Here is a 15,973-nt window from a genome sequence, read left to right on the forward strand (position 1 = left end):
CTGGGGAGCAGTAGCACATCAGCACCAGGGCTAGAGCCAGGAGCGGGGTGCTGTGAGCAGGTTTAGTAACTCAGCAGCAGAGCCAGTTGGGTTCTGCATTGCACTGAGCTAATTAGTACCCACCCTCAGAGCCAGTGCCTTGCGCTTCCTGCAGTGCTCAGTTCGTGCTGCTGGATGACTCTGTACTGCATTCTCCAGCACACCCCAGATTACCAAGGTTTGTGTTACACAAAATAAGACACCTCCCCTTCCCTGGATGGCAGAGAGCTGACTGAAAATCTACATTTTTATCTAGGGATAACAAATGTCCACATTTTTCCATTACATGGTCTCTTTTTCACTGAACTAGAATTCTCAGTGAATAGATTTCGGAGATTTCTCCAGGGTTTCTGGAAGTGAACAGTCATGTCAGCTTGCAAGTGACTGTGTTTCACTAGCTTTGCTGGGGCTCTTCTACACCCAGAAATCCTACACGCACTCATAGCAGTGCAACAGTGGCTCTGCAGCACAGGAATTTTGAGAAGCACTGCATTTACCAGGCATGCATGAGAATTGTTGCTGTACAGCTGCATCATGGGTCTGACATCTCCAGCAGAATCTGTTAGATGGACAGAATGCATATGTGACAAATAGCTGATCCGTAACATGCAGTAATGCCAGAGCAGCTAAGAAGCACTGAATTTACTACAATCGTGCACTGGGCTTACTATTTAAGAGATAGTTTGTGTAAACATAGGACTTATTTCTACATGTTACGGAATGCATGTAAACGTACTCCTCCCTGGGAAACTCTGGAAAGAGATATGGTACTTCCGTATTTAGAAATCCACCTTTATACAGGCGCTCAGGCTGGAATAGTGTCAATTCAACAGATTGCATTTGATAATAATTTATGCAAATATAACATATGTGGTTTTATGTTCCAGAGAAAACCAAAGTTCCCAGTCCTCTTCTAACTGGATCTGACCCTAGAGATTCAGCTGTCAAATGGTTAGGAACACCGCTCCAGCCCATCCCTCAAGCTCACATAAGACCACCTTCACCTAGATTTATAATGCCACATCAATAATCTGTTGAGCCATCCCCTGTTGGAGGGGATAACCAATTAAATCCAGTGGACACATATAACTTTATTTTCTTTCTGTTAAAAAAATTATATCCCTTTCTAACTGTATGTTTCTGCTATGGGAACACCCCCACCATCCCAAACTAAATTACAGACTGTAGCATTTTATTGCAGAACATGTGCCATCTGCTGCTTCAAGTTGAGAAAGACCTAGACAGAGATACGACTCACCATCTCATTCTCTTCTCCCTGGTTAAGCTGTGCATAATGATTCTTGTCAGGATTTTCCCCCATGAAACGACCCTCTGGAGACTTTCTAGAGCACCCTCGGGACAGGTCTTCAGCGCTGTGTGCTTGAACTTCCACACTGAGGAAGTGCTCTAAGTACACACCTTCCTTATAACTCTGCTGATGTTTGAAGAATGGAGCTCCTCCCTCTCTGTGGGGTTAGCAGGTAACATTCATCCCTCCTCCCTTCATTCTGTTGGAGTTTTGTGACTGTGAGGGCACATGTAAAATTCACTCAAAGACACTGCAAAAAAGAAAAAGTTAGATCTCGCAAGTGTTTGCCACAATATGACTCCGGGTCATAACTCTGATAGGTGCAAGCAAGTGCTGTTGGCACACAACTTTCAGGGGAGGGCAAGAGGGGAATATTTTTCTTTGAGAGATTATGGAATCACTGGAGACCAGGAGTGTGTCCAAATGAGAAGGAAAATAGGCATTGCTGTTGTTACACTCTTAGCAACGAGCCTGTCCAGCTGTGATCCCCCACATATGCATTGGAGAAAAATTCAAGCTCTTGCATTGCAAACAGGCGCCCCAGTTTGTGCAGGTGGATTTATGCACTGACTATGTGTCAGGATCCAGCCATGTAGGATCTGTAACCAGTTTTTTTATTCATTATTATGAATATCATCACAGAATGTCTTCTGACCTCACCATATAGCTTTGGGAAATGTCACTGAGATTATTTACTCACTGTTGGGGGATACTGGAGTTCACCACTGATGTCAGTGAGCTGGACACAGATGCCTCTGACCTCCAAATCAGGGCCAAAAGGAAGCTGGCAGAAAAAAAGCACTGAGGGTTTTATCCCCTCCTTTTTTTGCTACTGTCAGACTGCATTTTTTTATTAGTCTTGTGATTCATTCTCACTCTCATTACTATTTCCTTGTCCTTTGCTACTTTTTAAGAAGTTACACACCAAATATTTTAGGAATGAGGTGAGGAAAGGCAAACCTGTTCTTCCAGCAAATATTTAAATAAACTAAAATATTATTTCTAGGGTGACTGAAACAGATCAAGAGGTGACAAGTTAGTTCCTATTCATTAGCATTTTATTTCCGTGAGGCATGGACTTGTACAAGTCCCAGACATCTCAAGCACCAGGAAAGGCCACTGCCTATCCTGCAGTGGGCAGGCTCAGAGAAACTGAAATGGGAGAAATGCAGGGAATAGGGAAGAGAAAATGAGGGAGCTAGGTCAATTAATACAATAAAAGTTGCCCATTGCCAATAATGTGAGCCAGGCACAGACCTGCAAACCTGATGTGCATGTATGCACAGCACAGGGACAGATATGTTTGCAAAATGCTGGTGACAAGCAGTTTGCATTGGAGCTAAGTTGTTTGTTCTTGACACCTAGTACACTTTCAAAAGGAACCCAGACCAGAGGCTGGACAGAAAAGGATATAACTGTACTAAGCTGTGTTAAGCGTGATTTGTTGCAACAAGATCAAGGGGGAAGAAGGTGCTCTCTGTATCCCAGCTTCAGTGTTACCCCTTCCTTCCCTCCACTGCAAGTCTGAGGCTAACTTTGAGCTGTTCAGCTTTTCATTTTGTTCTTCTGAGACCCACCAACAGGAACTCCAGTTATTATACAAGAATCACAATTTTCAATTAAAATTAAAGAGAAAGAATGCAACAAAGTCCATTTCTGATAAACCTGATTATATGGGAAAACTGAGCAGTGCTATCTAGAAGCTATAAAAGACAGGAAACAACTGCAAAGGTATATTTTCCAAGGCAGGCTGATGATTTTGGGAAATGAGTCATTATTTTGGGAGGTGCCAGGGATGGAAAACAGGAGTGCCACACACGCTTTTTCTGCCTGGTCAGCTTTTGCTGCTTCCCCAAATGTCAGCCTTGCTCTTTCTAATGTCTGTAGAAGAGTAGGGTGCAGTAGGGGTCCTTGAGTGTCCTTTCACAGAGAAGAGAGATGAGCTGCATGCAGAGTATCCCACCAAATCTGGGTCTCCAAGGAAGAATCAAGGCTCATCCAATCTATTCACAATTCTTAGGCTTAGTCCAGCTCCTGTTGACAATTTCTGCTCCTATAGAACACCCTCATGAGGGAGATTTATATCTTCACAACTGAAAACAAAGAAAAAACAGATTAAAGGCATAAAACATTAATCATTTCCATAGTTTGGCAATCTGTCATAATATTCCAGCAAAATCTGTGAATCCAGAACCAATGAAGATGGTGGAATTTGTTTATTTTCTTAAGCAGGTTCACGTTCTCCTAGGGAAACACCTCGAAAACAGCCTAAATTGGAACCTTTAGTTATATGATGCCCTCTACTGTTCAAAGTAAGAATTACATATTAGTTTATAAATAAAAAGTTACCTGTATCATGTCCTACGGAGTATCATCATTCTTATTTTTAAATTTAAATTTGCCTAAAAAAACAGATATAAATCACAAAAATAACTGGTCAAGTTAAAATACAAAAGCAAAGGTAACATTTGAAATATAGTCCCTGCAATTTATAAATAAATAAATCTAAAAGCAAGCAAGCACGAGACAAAAACATGTTCCCCACTTCATCCCTACAACTTTTATCTCAGTCCCAAAAATACATGTATGTATTATGTCATCCTTGTGAAACTTATTTTGCTCTGAAAAATCTCACTGTATAAATAGAAGCCTGGCCTATGAACCACCCCAAATCTCTTTTTCTGTTTAGCTCAGCACATAATACCCAGTTCTGGGCTTATTACGGAAAGGAAGCTGTGAACCAACTGGTGACAGTCCACAGGACAGCACAGAGAAGAATGACAAAGGAGTCAGAAAACACGGAAGAGGGACTTAGGGTTGTTTAATCTAAAGAAAAAGAGACTGAGAGGAGTCACGACAACAGTTTTCAAACAGGTTAATAGAGAAAATAATATTCTCCGTGTCCACTGTGGATAGAGTTAACTTGCTGCAAGAAAGATTCAAATCAGGCATGAGGGAAAACTTTCTATTAATGTTAGCAAGCACTGGCATTGCCAGGTGAACACTCCAACACCTGAGGTCTTTACAGACAGGTGAGGCACGCACCTCTCAGAAATGACATAACTAAGGGTGATTCTGTCAGAGGGCAGACGGACAGCTCTGCTGAACTCTCCTGGGTCCTCCTCTGCCTCCCACTTCCATGTGGTCCTGCTGGCAAAAACCCACCAGCAACCCAACAACTCGCAGGAGCCCATTTGGACGTGCCTTGTTTTCCAGCTTTCACGGCAGCGCTGCCACACATTTTGCGCACTTCTTCAGTGCATCAACACCTGGGAACTCATCTGGGAATCTTATTTAAGCAGCGCGGAAGACCCTGGTACAACCACAGGCCTCCGCCCGGGGCTGGGCCTCGCTGCCCTCCCCAGCCCTGACCCGCCGGGCCAGGCCGTGGAGGCGAGCCCAGGCCTGTCTGGCTGCCTCCGGCCTCGCTGACAACAGCCGGCGGTGCCCCGGGCCAGCCCAGGGGCACAGGGGTGAGGCGCTGAGGCTTGCCCCTGCCGCCGCTGGGGTGTGGGGGGGAGCAGAAGGCCCGGCTGCGGCGGAGCCATAACCTCTGGGCCGGGCAACCCCCCAGCGGTGCTCCCTCAAAACCCTCCCTCGCCGCTGCCGCGCACGGAACCCTTGCGCGGGGAGGCGCGGTTTCCAGCCGGGCCGGCCTCGACGGACCGCGGTGCCCGGAAGCGGCGGCAGCCCTGTCAGCCCGCGGCCGCGGCGGCCCCACCTGCCCTTGCCCGCCGCAGCCCGGGGCGCCAGGCGCGGCGGCGGAGCCCCGGCCGGCGGCCGCGGTGCGTGCGGCTCCCCCTGGGCCCCTCTCGGCCGTTAGGATGTGGCGGACGCGGGCGGCGGCGGCTTGGTGAGCAGGGGCGAGCCGTGGCAGGGGTCAGGGCGGGCGCTGCGGGCCTGCTCCCTGGGGCGCGGCGGCTGTGCGGAGGGAGCGGCCGCCAGAGCCGTGACCCTCTCCTGCCTCTTCGACCTCGGGGCTTCTGCCCCGGGCGCGGTGTCGGTTGTAACACTGGCGGAGCAGGCCCTGGGCACCTGTGGGAACGGGGCTGCCCGTGGGGGAGACCGGAGCCGCACAGCGGGTGTGGGGGGGTGTGCGTGTGAACGGCGCAGGGGTGAGCCTGAGGCCTGCTGGGGTGGGGGCTGCTGCTCACAGGCGGGGAAATTCCCCATCCTTCGGCTCCCTCGGCACCTGGGGTGCGATGTGGAAGGGAGCTGCGTCTCCCTCATTCCCGCCTTACGGAGTTCGGGCTGCCTTTGTGGCCAGACCTTGGCCTTCCTCTGCAGCTACCCTCCATTCCTCTTGTTTTTCACCGTTCTTCTACACGATTCCAGACAGGAGCGGTGGAGCTGAACGGCCAGTAATCTCACAATGTTCCTTGGCAGATTTAGGAGCAGCAGTAGGAAAATAAGTGTTGTCTAGTGCTGAATGAGAAGGAAAATACCACCGTGCTTTTTGTTGGGTTACATTTGAAAGACTGCTTCACAGTCATAGCTATTAGAAGTGTACATAACCTATCTTTACAGAAAATTCGTCCCAGCTGAGGTGGGGATTTTTCTGAACTCTTAAACTGGAGCAATATGTGTAAAATTTTAGGTATGACTTCCAGGTGGAATGCTTGACTATCAGTAGTAACAGGCCACTTTTTCTTGTTTTACAAGGTATCGATAACGTTAGTGAAATGCAAGAGTAGTCAGGTTGCAGGCCCATAATCAGGCAGATTCTAATGGCAGAGCTACTCCTGCCTAGAAGGCTAATTTTTGTTATTGTTGTTAGAAACAGCTTTCCAGAGGCTTTAAATTTGGAACTCATGAAATACTTCATTAATAGCACTTTTTTGGCACCCTTTTCAGTCTAACTGCACTGTTCAGTGAAGACTTTCAGTGAAGGTGGTTTTTTTTGTCAGTATTCATCAGGAGTTTTTAGCAGTGGGAGGAGAGAAGAAAGGAGAAAATGGAAGTTTTGGTATAATAATGGAGTAGTGGGGTTTTTAACAAATTATAAGATTTTATATGTGCAATAAAGCAGGCAGGGTTTGAAATATGTGGTAGCACTCACAAGGCAATTGTTGTTGATCAAGTTCTTGCCATAACAATTTGTGATGGAACTCAAATTTTTCCTTCAGTTTAAACATACAGAATGAATGCTGTAAAGCACAGTGTATTTTAAAAGAACAATCACAGAGAAGAAAATTACATAATATTATGAAATGCCTTTGACCTAGGTGAAGACCAATAATGAGAAGGGGCTGCTATAGTATATATTACTACTTGGTCTCTGCTGAAAATATTAAATATCTGTGTAATGGTAGTGACAGCAAAACAAAAGAAATAACGGCCCAGTCATCAGCTTGCTTCATACAGGCTTACCACACCCTGATTTTAAAAAACTGTCTTCGAAAGCAGGAAATACAACGTTTCTAGTGTGGAGGCACTTTTTTTATTGTTATGTAGCTACTTTTGTATTGGTACTATCTGTGGTTAATTTCTGAGCCTCTTGTAATTGCATGTCAAAGAGGAGAAACTTGTTACTACTTTAGGAATTATTCTGCTCCTGCTTGTTATCCTCTTTCTAGATACTAAGTTTGTTATTGGAAAGGCACAACCTTCTAGATAGTTTAGTATAGCAGCAAGAGGATACCCTTCAAAATCATAGTGACTTTTATGAACGAGGACTTTCATTACACTAAAGGAAATTTCTAAACATAGAACATTGGGAAAATTGGTCTTTTAAGAGAGGAAAATGTCTCAATTCACGTGATTCTGATTTTTAACTTATTTTCCAAAAGCTCAGTTTCTGGGTCAAAAGTGCTTTCTAACAAAGTCTTCCACTTCTTTGGACATTAAGAATGTGCCTGTCATAGCCAATGTCATCTCTAGTACATGGAAAATCTCAAGGCAAATAACTGTATAGATAATAGAGCATGTTATTAGAAAATGCTGTGATATTTTCCATTTCATATGATTCACTTATTCTCTTTAAGATCTGTTAATTTTAAATTATTTAAGATTATGGCGTGAATAATTTGCCTTCTCAATAGTGTGAAGCATTTTCTTTATATTTGTCCCCTTTGTAAGTAAATGCACTTGATAATATTGAAAAACCTGAAAAAAACATCGAGGAGCAAGCATTAATTTCAAGAACTGTAACTTCACTTATATTTTGCATCCAGTAAATGGTTTAATATTAACTATTCTGATGTGGTGCTGAGACTGAAAAGTTACGGAAGAAATTGCTTTTTCCAGAGCAGTTGTCTTTTCCCTAAACTAGCAAAGCTACCTCAAAATGCTGAAGCATGCAGATAGTGTAATTGAAAGTATACAAGGAGCTTTATTCCAACCTATGTGTTTGTTTTAATGTAGGCAGGATAGATAAGGTTCCTGTGATTTCATGGCTGAGCTCTGTTTTCAGAGTCAAATCTTTCACACTGAAATTTTCCCTCTTGCATAAATCTGAATTACTTTATTGAAGTCCTGGACAAACATGGAGCAGCCATCTCCAGAAGTGATCTTGTCTATGCATGACCTGAGACAAACCAATAATGCTGTAATCCTAGAACCACAGAATATTGGAGTGAAAGGAACTGAAAGATGTCATTATGTACATGCTTCAATTCCAAAGGAGAATCTGCTTTGCCGAAAAAGGGCAAATGTATTTTGCAAAGGAATTTTGTCTGTGTATTGTTTTTCTGAAGTTTGAAAATCCTCTACAAACTTAATGTTATCTAAAAGCTCATTTTGAATTACAAGATAGGCCGAACTGTCAAGTTTTCTTTTATATTGCAAGTTGATCATAGTCTTCTGCGGACTCTTAGCTCCTGTTTGCCCAAACTGTGTTTTACCACAGACATGTTACTTGCCTTAATCCAGTCTGGAAGTTAAATTTAATTCATAACAGATTTCATAAATGGTATTTAAGGTTTTATGCCTGTAATCACTAGAAATGTTACACCCATTAACAATGTTTACAACTTTCTGTTTTCCTAGTAGCATAGCAATGATAGCTGGAAACTGTACATTCAGACTGATGCTCTAATTTATCTGTAACCAGCTAAAATGTAATTTGAGTTGCTTCTAAAGAGGTTATTGAGTTAATGGTGTGTCGAGGAAATCTGTTACTTAAAGAGTTTTTATTTCTTTCTTTTAGTGTCATCTGCCGGAGTCTAGCAAATAGCAGCTATGGAATAAAAAGAAAATCACCACTTCAAAACTTGCATCTTGTTTCCCGAAGTATACATCATCCCTGCTACCCAAGTTCAAAATTTCAAAGACCTCCATTAAGGATATCCATTCAGCTGTTCTCGTCTCTTAATCGTCTTCCCCTACGTAAAACAAAACTTTTAGATGTAAAATATGGATACCAGTCCCACAGGAACTTTTGGCTAGCTAGACTAGCGTCAAGGCTTCTCAAAATTCGCTATCTTGTATTAGGATCTGCTGTAGGTGGTGGTTATACAGCTAAGAAGGTATTTATCTGTGGAAGCTATTTTATGTATTTCGTCTTTGTTGTTATGTTTCAGAACAATAGTTCTTGGAATATCCACAAAAATTACAGAATATCATTACAGGATGACAATAAAGATGAGTGAAAATGGAAAACAGATTGTTTGGAGAACTAGTATAGATTTTGAAAGATCCAAATAGTTTTATTCATATTTAGAAGGTGGTGGGTTAGTATGTTTTATATGTAGCTATTACTTTTCAATAGATTGCTCATATGCTTCTCTCCATACATTTCTTTTTCTATTTCTACTCTATTTTTTTCCTTTTTGTATTAGACATATGATCAATGGAAGGACATGATGCCAGATCTCGATGAATATAAGTGGATTGTTCCTGACTTCATTTGGGAGCTTGATGAACATATTGACTTCGGTATCACAAAAGCTAAAATGCTACTCTATCTAAAGACTAGCATATGTACAACTTAAACATAAGGGCATAGGTCCTCAGTGCCTCTTCCCAATGCAGTAGTATCTTTATAGCTGTAATTTGAGTGAACTTGTATCGTTAGTTTGTTGTGTGTCTTACCAAGCTATTTGTATTAGTGTGTTTGTAGGAAAAAATTAAGCATTGTTTAGCATTGATATTCCATAATTCATCCTTTAATTTGAGAATCTTCTTCGTCATTTCATATGGCCATGTAATCCCATTATTGAAAGGAGACTTGCAACATGATCAAGGGGACTTACACAGGTTTTCATAGTATTATGCACAAAGTTTGTTCTTTTTATATGAATGGCACTTACAAGTAAAAAATATAAATTGATAAATAGAAGGTATATATGATAAAAAGACCAATTGAAAATGCAGAATAGTGAACCTACCTGTCTACAAAATTATCTTGAAGATGGAGAAAAAAGAAAATTAAAAATATAGACTCTGTTTTCCTGAACCTTCTGATTACAGTAGGCATATTTTCAGATGAAAGACAGAAATCTGAAAAACAAGCACTGAGTTACTTCTTATATATGCAGGGTAGTAAGGTGGTGTTCTCTTTAAAAAAAAATAAAAATGAAGATCTCACTACATGTATGAGCATTGCATAGATAAGTGCAGAGATTAAATAACTGAGACAAATATTTTCTTGTTTTTATTGCTAGTGGATACTACGTTTTTATAGTACTCTAAAGCTAATAAGTCTTTTTCAAAGGATTACAAAGTCGTCTTATTTATGAAATTGAACAATAACCTTTTCTTAAAATGTACAAGAGGTGGGCATAGTTACAGTGTCATGTAATTTTAAAACATCCTCTACAAAGTATGTGAGAGAATAGTGTATGAAATGTGGTGAAATGCAACAATAAGTTTTAGAGTATTTTAAAGCACCTGAGGCAACCAACTTATCAGGAAGTTCAAAGTCTAAAATTGCAATTGGTTTTTCAGATCTGATAATCTTTCCCAACACTAATGGGGGGAGGTGCATGTGGAAAGAAACTTTTTAATTCTTTATTAAAAAAAAAAAAAAAATGAAAAAAGCCCCGTCCTGAAACAGTTGCTAGGTTCTACAGCCTAAGCCATTTTTGTTCATGAAAATAATAGGAAATAAAAAATACTCATAACCTGTTGTACTGTTTTCCTAGAAAAACTTATCAAAGCCCTTCCTGATGCAGATGACCTTGCCAAACTTCTGCCTGACTTTGACAAGATTGGAGAGAGCTTCACTTCACTGAAAGGATTTTTTTCTCCTGGTGAGAACCATTTTTCAGCTTAGTTTTAATTTTGAAAACATAAGCTATTACAAGATGAGGTTACAGGTATGTCCTTAGACACTAAAAGAAAGCGGATCCTGAAAATGCATGCCTTTTCATTGAATATCTCTTCTGAAAGTGTTATGGACACAGGTAAGTGTAACGTATTTTTAAAAGCAAGAATTCTAGTAGCAAGTAGTGAGATCAAAATGTGAAACTGAATAGAAAACTAGAATTCTTGTACAAATCTAAACAAACAGATTGAAAGACAGATTGATTCAGTGAGTCATAAAAGCTGGGTGTGTCCAGCTAGAATTTGGAGAAGCCGAGAGTGGCACTGGACAGTAACAATACCACAGCTGCTACAGGAGAAAAGAGTTGGATTATTAGGAACAATGATTCTTGATGTTGCAAGCACATGAAATTAGAGATTTGTGACGAAGGTATTCTTTTAGGTTGAGTGATATTTTTCATCTGGACATAGCTCCAGAAGCACTTGCTTGAAGATTTAGATTCGGTAGGGGCTATGTTTCAAAGGAGTAGGTAGGAGTTCTAAATGCTTCACAGAAAGCAGGGGGATGGTTTTTCATTTCAGTATGCCTAGGCAGTAGCAGGCTTAGTGGTTTTCAGGTTTTGGGAGATTTAAATAAGACATTTCTGATCGGTGGCCTTCTTAAAACTAAAAAATGATTGATTTGATCATCATATCTGACTTGCTCTTGAGCACAGCTGAAAACTTCACCTAGTCATTCTTGTAATAGAGTGAAAGATTCTTCCTATTATATACCTTAATAATTATCAAACCACATACATTTTTATTCATGAGAGATTGTATCTATGAGGTGTCATAGTCATTGCTCTAAGTGTGTTTGAAAATATTTCTGTATCAGTGTGCATAAGAAGCATATTTTCATTTTCTTAAAATACAGTTAACGGTGGAACTAGTTTATTCATCTTGTAAACTGAGCGAGAAACTAAGTAGGGATGAAGTTCAATGACGTGACAAGTAGATTACAATCTCCTATGTATTTTAACTGTTAAAGATTTTTAGCTGTTTAAAATTGTGGTGTTATTGACTGGTATTGTGAGATATCACCTATTAATTGTTATCATACTCACATGGACATAGTTGACATTTATGGTTGTGTGGTCCTCCAAATGAGACAAAGATCCCTCATCTTTGTTTTGCCTTTTGTTTTGTATTTATAATTTTTATTTCCCCTCTTCTGCTGATTTTTCACAGGTTACAATTTGGTTAGTGAAGTCATAGGAGCTTCTGATCTACTTCTGTTGTTAGGTGTGTAAAAGCCCTTTTTACTGCCCCTAACCTGCCTCTTTAAAGCAAACTCCTAAAACACTACTGTACTAAGAGGAGTGAATATCAATGTAAACACAACTATTTACAGCAATTTAATATTGAATTACAAATACCTTCTAATTATTTAAAAAATACTTAGATCCACCCCTGTGAGAATGGGTAGATGAATAGTTGATGTTTCTCTGCCAGAGTCCTTAGCACATGCTTTTTATTTCAGGCATTTTCCAGAGGCTTGTTTTGAAAACCTATGTCATTACAATAGGAAAGAATATAATACTTTTTTTCTTGTTACAATAATACCAATGGAATTTGTATTATCCTTTCATGTCTATCAGAAATAATTAATTTTAAAAAAATTTTCAGAACTTTAATACTCTAATTGAAGCTGCCTATTCCCTTAAGATATAACTAATTTGAGTCACAAACTAGATACAAAATTTTCAGATTACTTTTAAACTTAATTTCTTTTTCAGTTTCTTTTGATGAACCTTTTTTGGTTGATAGCAACTTCAAAGATTATTTAATTAATAATTCATAGGCATTGAAACTTTAATTTTCTGTTGGTGTAGTTTGAGAATTTTTAAGTGCCTTTTGCATGTTATAATGAGTTTCTGTAACTATGTCCTAGGTTCTCCAGGAGAAACAGCATTCAGAGCTACTGACCAGGGATATGACAATGACAAACAGTACAAAAAGGTAATTACTCTCTTGCAAAACTAAAAATGTCTTAACAACAGGTAATTTTTTACAAGTGCTTCAATAGCTAGTTTTAGATGTTTATTTGAAATAGCTTGAAAATGACTGGAGTATGCACTGCTGTTTTTAATATATACACAGTACAATGATAATAAACATTTTGGTGTAAGGAAAATACAAGGCAGTCATAAAAATCTTTAGGAGTTGCATTCTTAAGAAACTTGGTTTGCAATAAGAATGTAATTTTAGGTATTTTTTTGCATTTGCAATTTTTCTGGGCATGTTCTCAGTGGCACTTGAGCTTATAGCTTATTACTGAAGCTGGTTTGCGCTTTTACAGTTGTTTGCAAGTATTTCTGCTTGCAGCCTCATTTCTGTTGACGTTTTCACAGTTGTGATTCTTAATTAAGGATATCTGCCTTAATAAAGAACTTCTATTTCTTAAAGCACTCTGTCTTTTTATTTAGAATGTGTACATCACATTTTTGTTACTATCTTCTGGAAAAAAATGTTACTGTATTTTGATAACTAAAAGTTTTAGCATTTTTCCTTGAAGTAAAGAAGGTGAAGTTTCATTTTTTGCTTTCATGAATAATAGATTTCATTTCTATTGAATTCCTAAATTGTAATGTTGCTTATTCTTTAAAAGCTTTTAATTTTTCCTGTGTATTTTAAAAAATTCTTTAAAAAATGGAAGGAAAACAATAAGTATCAGGAATTTGTAAATTATTAAATATTTATTTTTGCAACTGAAAACTTCTTAGTGTCTGAACTATAACGGGGGCTTTTACATAAAAGACATTTCTGTATATGCAGGCATGTATACCTTTATTCTACATTAGTTCTGCTTGGCAATATATAGTGAAACCTGTACAAAGCTCACTTTTTATAATTTATTTCTTCCCTTTGGAACAGTGATGGATTTCTACATGAGAAAAAAAATTTAGCTTTTTGTTTTCCCTTTGTCAGTAAACTGTCTATTTATTATATATTGTTTTACTTTCTCTTGAGTGATTGCTTAGCACAGGTTTCACTGTTTACAACATAAAAAATACTTTAATATTGATTTGCGGGGAAATGGCCATCTTAATTTATTGTCTTTGATAACTAAATTAACTGAGATTTTTACTGAGTGCCGGTAATATCACTCATACTTATTCTGTTTTTTCAGATGCAGTGATGACTGCATTTTAATGTTGCCAACAAACTTTGGCTGCGGTACAGAAAATATCAGCCCATGTTAAACCAGTATGACTTCAAATTTAGTCTGGTGTACTAATTTTTGTTACTCCACTTGTATCTGATATGCTTAGAAACTGTTGTTTTGCTAATTTATATGATCAAATTTGGTCATAATATTTCAAACAAGGCACATATGAATAGCTAACATAGCATAATCGCTTGGTTTATTGGCAAGCAAAATTATTATTTTCTAGACAATGGATTAGATGGCCTTTTTTTATTCAATGCTTTCCACTACCAATCAGTACTAGTTTAAGAATTGTGATTATATGGATGCATAAAGTGCTGTAGCATGGTATTAAATGTGTCTGATGGCTGATGAGCTGGTTTTCTTTGATTCCTTGTGAAAAGATAAGTAACTGGTAAAGACCTAGGAATTCCTCATTTGGAGGAATGTTCTGTAGAACCATTATTGTGCATGGTCTTCAGACGGGTCTCTAAAAACTTCCTGTAGAATGAGTGAGAAACTAGCTAATTTACAAGATAACTTTGAGAGAGCGAATGTTGTCCCAGACACCAAATCAGGCTGTACTGCTTCTTGCCAGCTAATGTGGTGTTTCTCTCATCATCTCTCATTTAATATAAAAGGTACACCTTTTTGAAAAGAAAACAAAATTTAAATTACTGGAGTGTTCAGATAAGTAATTTAAATAAATGGAGTTTAAATCTATTTCTACTTGGATGAAATAAGAAATTTTGTTCTTGGAGAAAGAGGAGAGAAGATAGTTATAAAAGCTATAGTGCATTAAAATATTTTATTGTATTGTATGTGTGGGACTAGTACAGGCTTGCACTTGAAATGTCAGCATTACCTTCTTAGAAAATTATCTTTTACTACTGTCTGTCTCCGAAAAAATTTTCTGAAGAGTTTCAGCTTCTTACTGAAGCAAGCAAATTCCAAAGCTTAGCCTGATTTCTAAAGAAGATTTATAGTGGTTATAGCTGTGATGAAGCGGGTGTGAAAAATGCAACTCAAGTATTGATTTGGGGCTTAGAAGCCAGATAAAGAAATAATTCAAAACCAACCACACAGTCCTTTCTCTGCCTTTGGTACTTTGATAAAATCTCATGCATTGAAGAACCTAATGCACTGTTGAGGATTTGGCAGTGCGTAGACTACCTCGCTCAGCCAGCACAGGGTCACCTTCAGTCAGCGTAAGAAGCGGCACAGTAATTCTACAGCTCTTCACTACAGCTACTGCAGGAGCGTGAAAAGGAGGCTTTTGTAAGGAATATGGCTTGACTCTGATCTCTTTTTTTTTTTTTTCTTTTTTTTAACGTTCTCGTTTCTTTCATTTTTTTCTTGCAAGTTATGCAATAAAGTTTCCATAATTTTCTCTTTTCTATTCATAGCACTGTTATTTTCCCAACTTAATTCCCAGTTTCATGTTATAAGTACTTTGCATAAAATTGTGACATTTATTCAAATTCTTAGAAATTGATTTCTTTACCTTCCTCATCATTTTCACCCCTTTACATCCCTCAGCATTTAATTATTTTTCCTGCAAGGACTTATTGTGGCTCAGCTTTTCTCATGAACAGTTGCACTGAAGTTAGTGGGAAATAGTGGAAGGAGTTGAGACATGCAAAAAGACAGGGCTTTGGTTGCTGGTGAAAATGGGACACAAATACTTTAGCCATGAGGAAATTTTAAATTAAAGACATAGTCATACTCAACTGAAGTACAACATATTAAATTTTAATGTAAAAGAATGTATTTTTTTTAAAGCGTATGCAGTAACAATGTCGGCACTTGTTTTGCCTTATTTTGTTTACTGTGCACTCAGATTCTCATGATGACTTTGCAGGGTTTGTGACACCGTGTTTGTCAACTAGTGTTATTCCCCTTTACATTGTTTCTTTGATAATGAAAATAATATAATGATTGTAAACATTTTTTTTTTAAATCCCATTAATTGATCAATGTTGATTTTTTCTAGATAAACTTCTTTAAAATAGATACAGTTTTACACTGGAATGATTTATTTTGGGGGGCAGGAAACAGTGGTAGTGTCCAAAGACAGAGATGTAAACTTTTTTGTTTGTGTCCTGGTTCATACCAGCCTGGGTGTTTTGTGTTTAGTTCTGTGCTATTTAAGGTTCTTGATTATTTTTTTTTTAATAGTTCTTTTTTTTTTAATTCAAACCTATAAAGCAAGAAATAGAAAATAAAGGAAA

General features: G+C 38.7%; 2 protein-coding genes across 6 annotated transcripts in view; one reads left to right on the plus strand and one right to left on the minus strand.

The window, feature by feature from the left end:
* The window catches only part of LOC309594496 (putative cation-transporting ATPase 13A4), a gene marked incomplete at both ends in the record, with an annotated part of 41,986 nt that extends 40,626 nt beyond the window's left edge, over positions 1 to 1,360 (minus strand). Inside the window, one exon of the mRNA XM_082320441.1 lies at positions 1,298 to 1,360. Coding sequence (XP_082176567.1) covers positions 1,298 to 1,360 — 63 coding nt within the window. The remainder of the gene's footprint in view (positions 1 to 1,297) is intronic.
* Positions 1,361 to 5,052: 3,692 nt separating this feature from the next.
* The window catches only part of OPA1 (OPA1 mitochondrial dynamin like GTPase), a 58,764-nt gene continuing 47,843 nt past the window's right edge, over positions 5,053 to 15,973 (plus strand). For 3 of the 5 annotated variants that reach the window (XM_082319231.1, XM_082319233.1, XM_082319235.1), the window contains exons 1-6: positions 5,053 to 5,201; positions 8,496 to 8,814; positions 9,127 to 9,223; positions 10,432 to 10,539; positions 11,783 to 11,836; positions 12,486 to 12,553. In XM_082319231.1, coding sequence (XP_082175357.1) covers positions 5,173 to 5,201; positions 8,496 to 8,814; positions 9,127 to 9,223; positions 10,432 to 10,539; positions 11,783 to 11,836; positions 12,486 to 12,553 — 675 coding nt within the window. In that variant the 5' untranslated portion in view covers positions 5,053 to 5,172. The remainder of the gene's footprint in view (positions 5,202 to 8,495; positions 8,815 to 9,126; positions 9,224 to 10,431; positions 10,540 to 11,782; positions 11,837 to 12,485; positions 12,554 to 15,973) is intronic. The other 2 variants (XM_082319232.1, XM_082319234.1) reach the window with 1 other exon arrangement.

This window comes from Platalea leucorodia (genome assembly GCF_965183815.1).
Source record: "Platalea leucorodia genome assembly, chromosome: 8".
In the NCBI taxonomy this organism is placed as follows: domain Eukaryota; kingdom Metazoa; phylum Chordata; class Aves; order Pelecaniformes; family Threskiornithidae; genus Platalea; species Platalea leucorodia.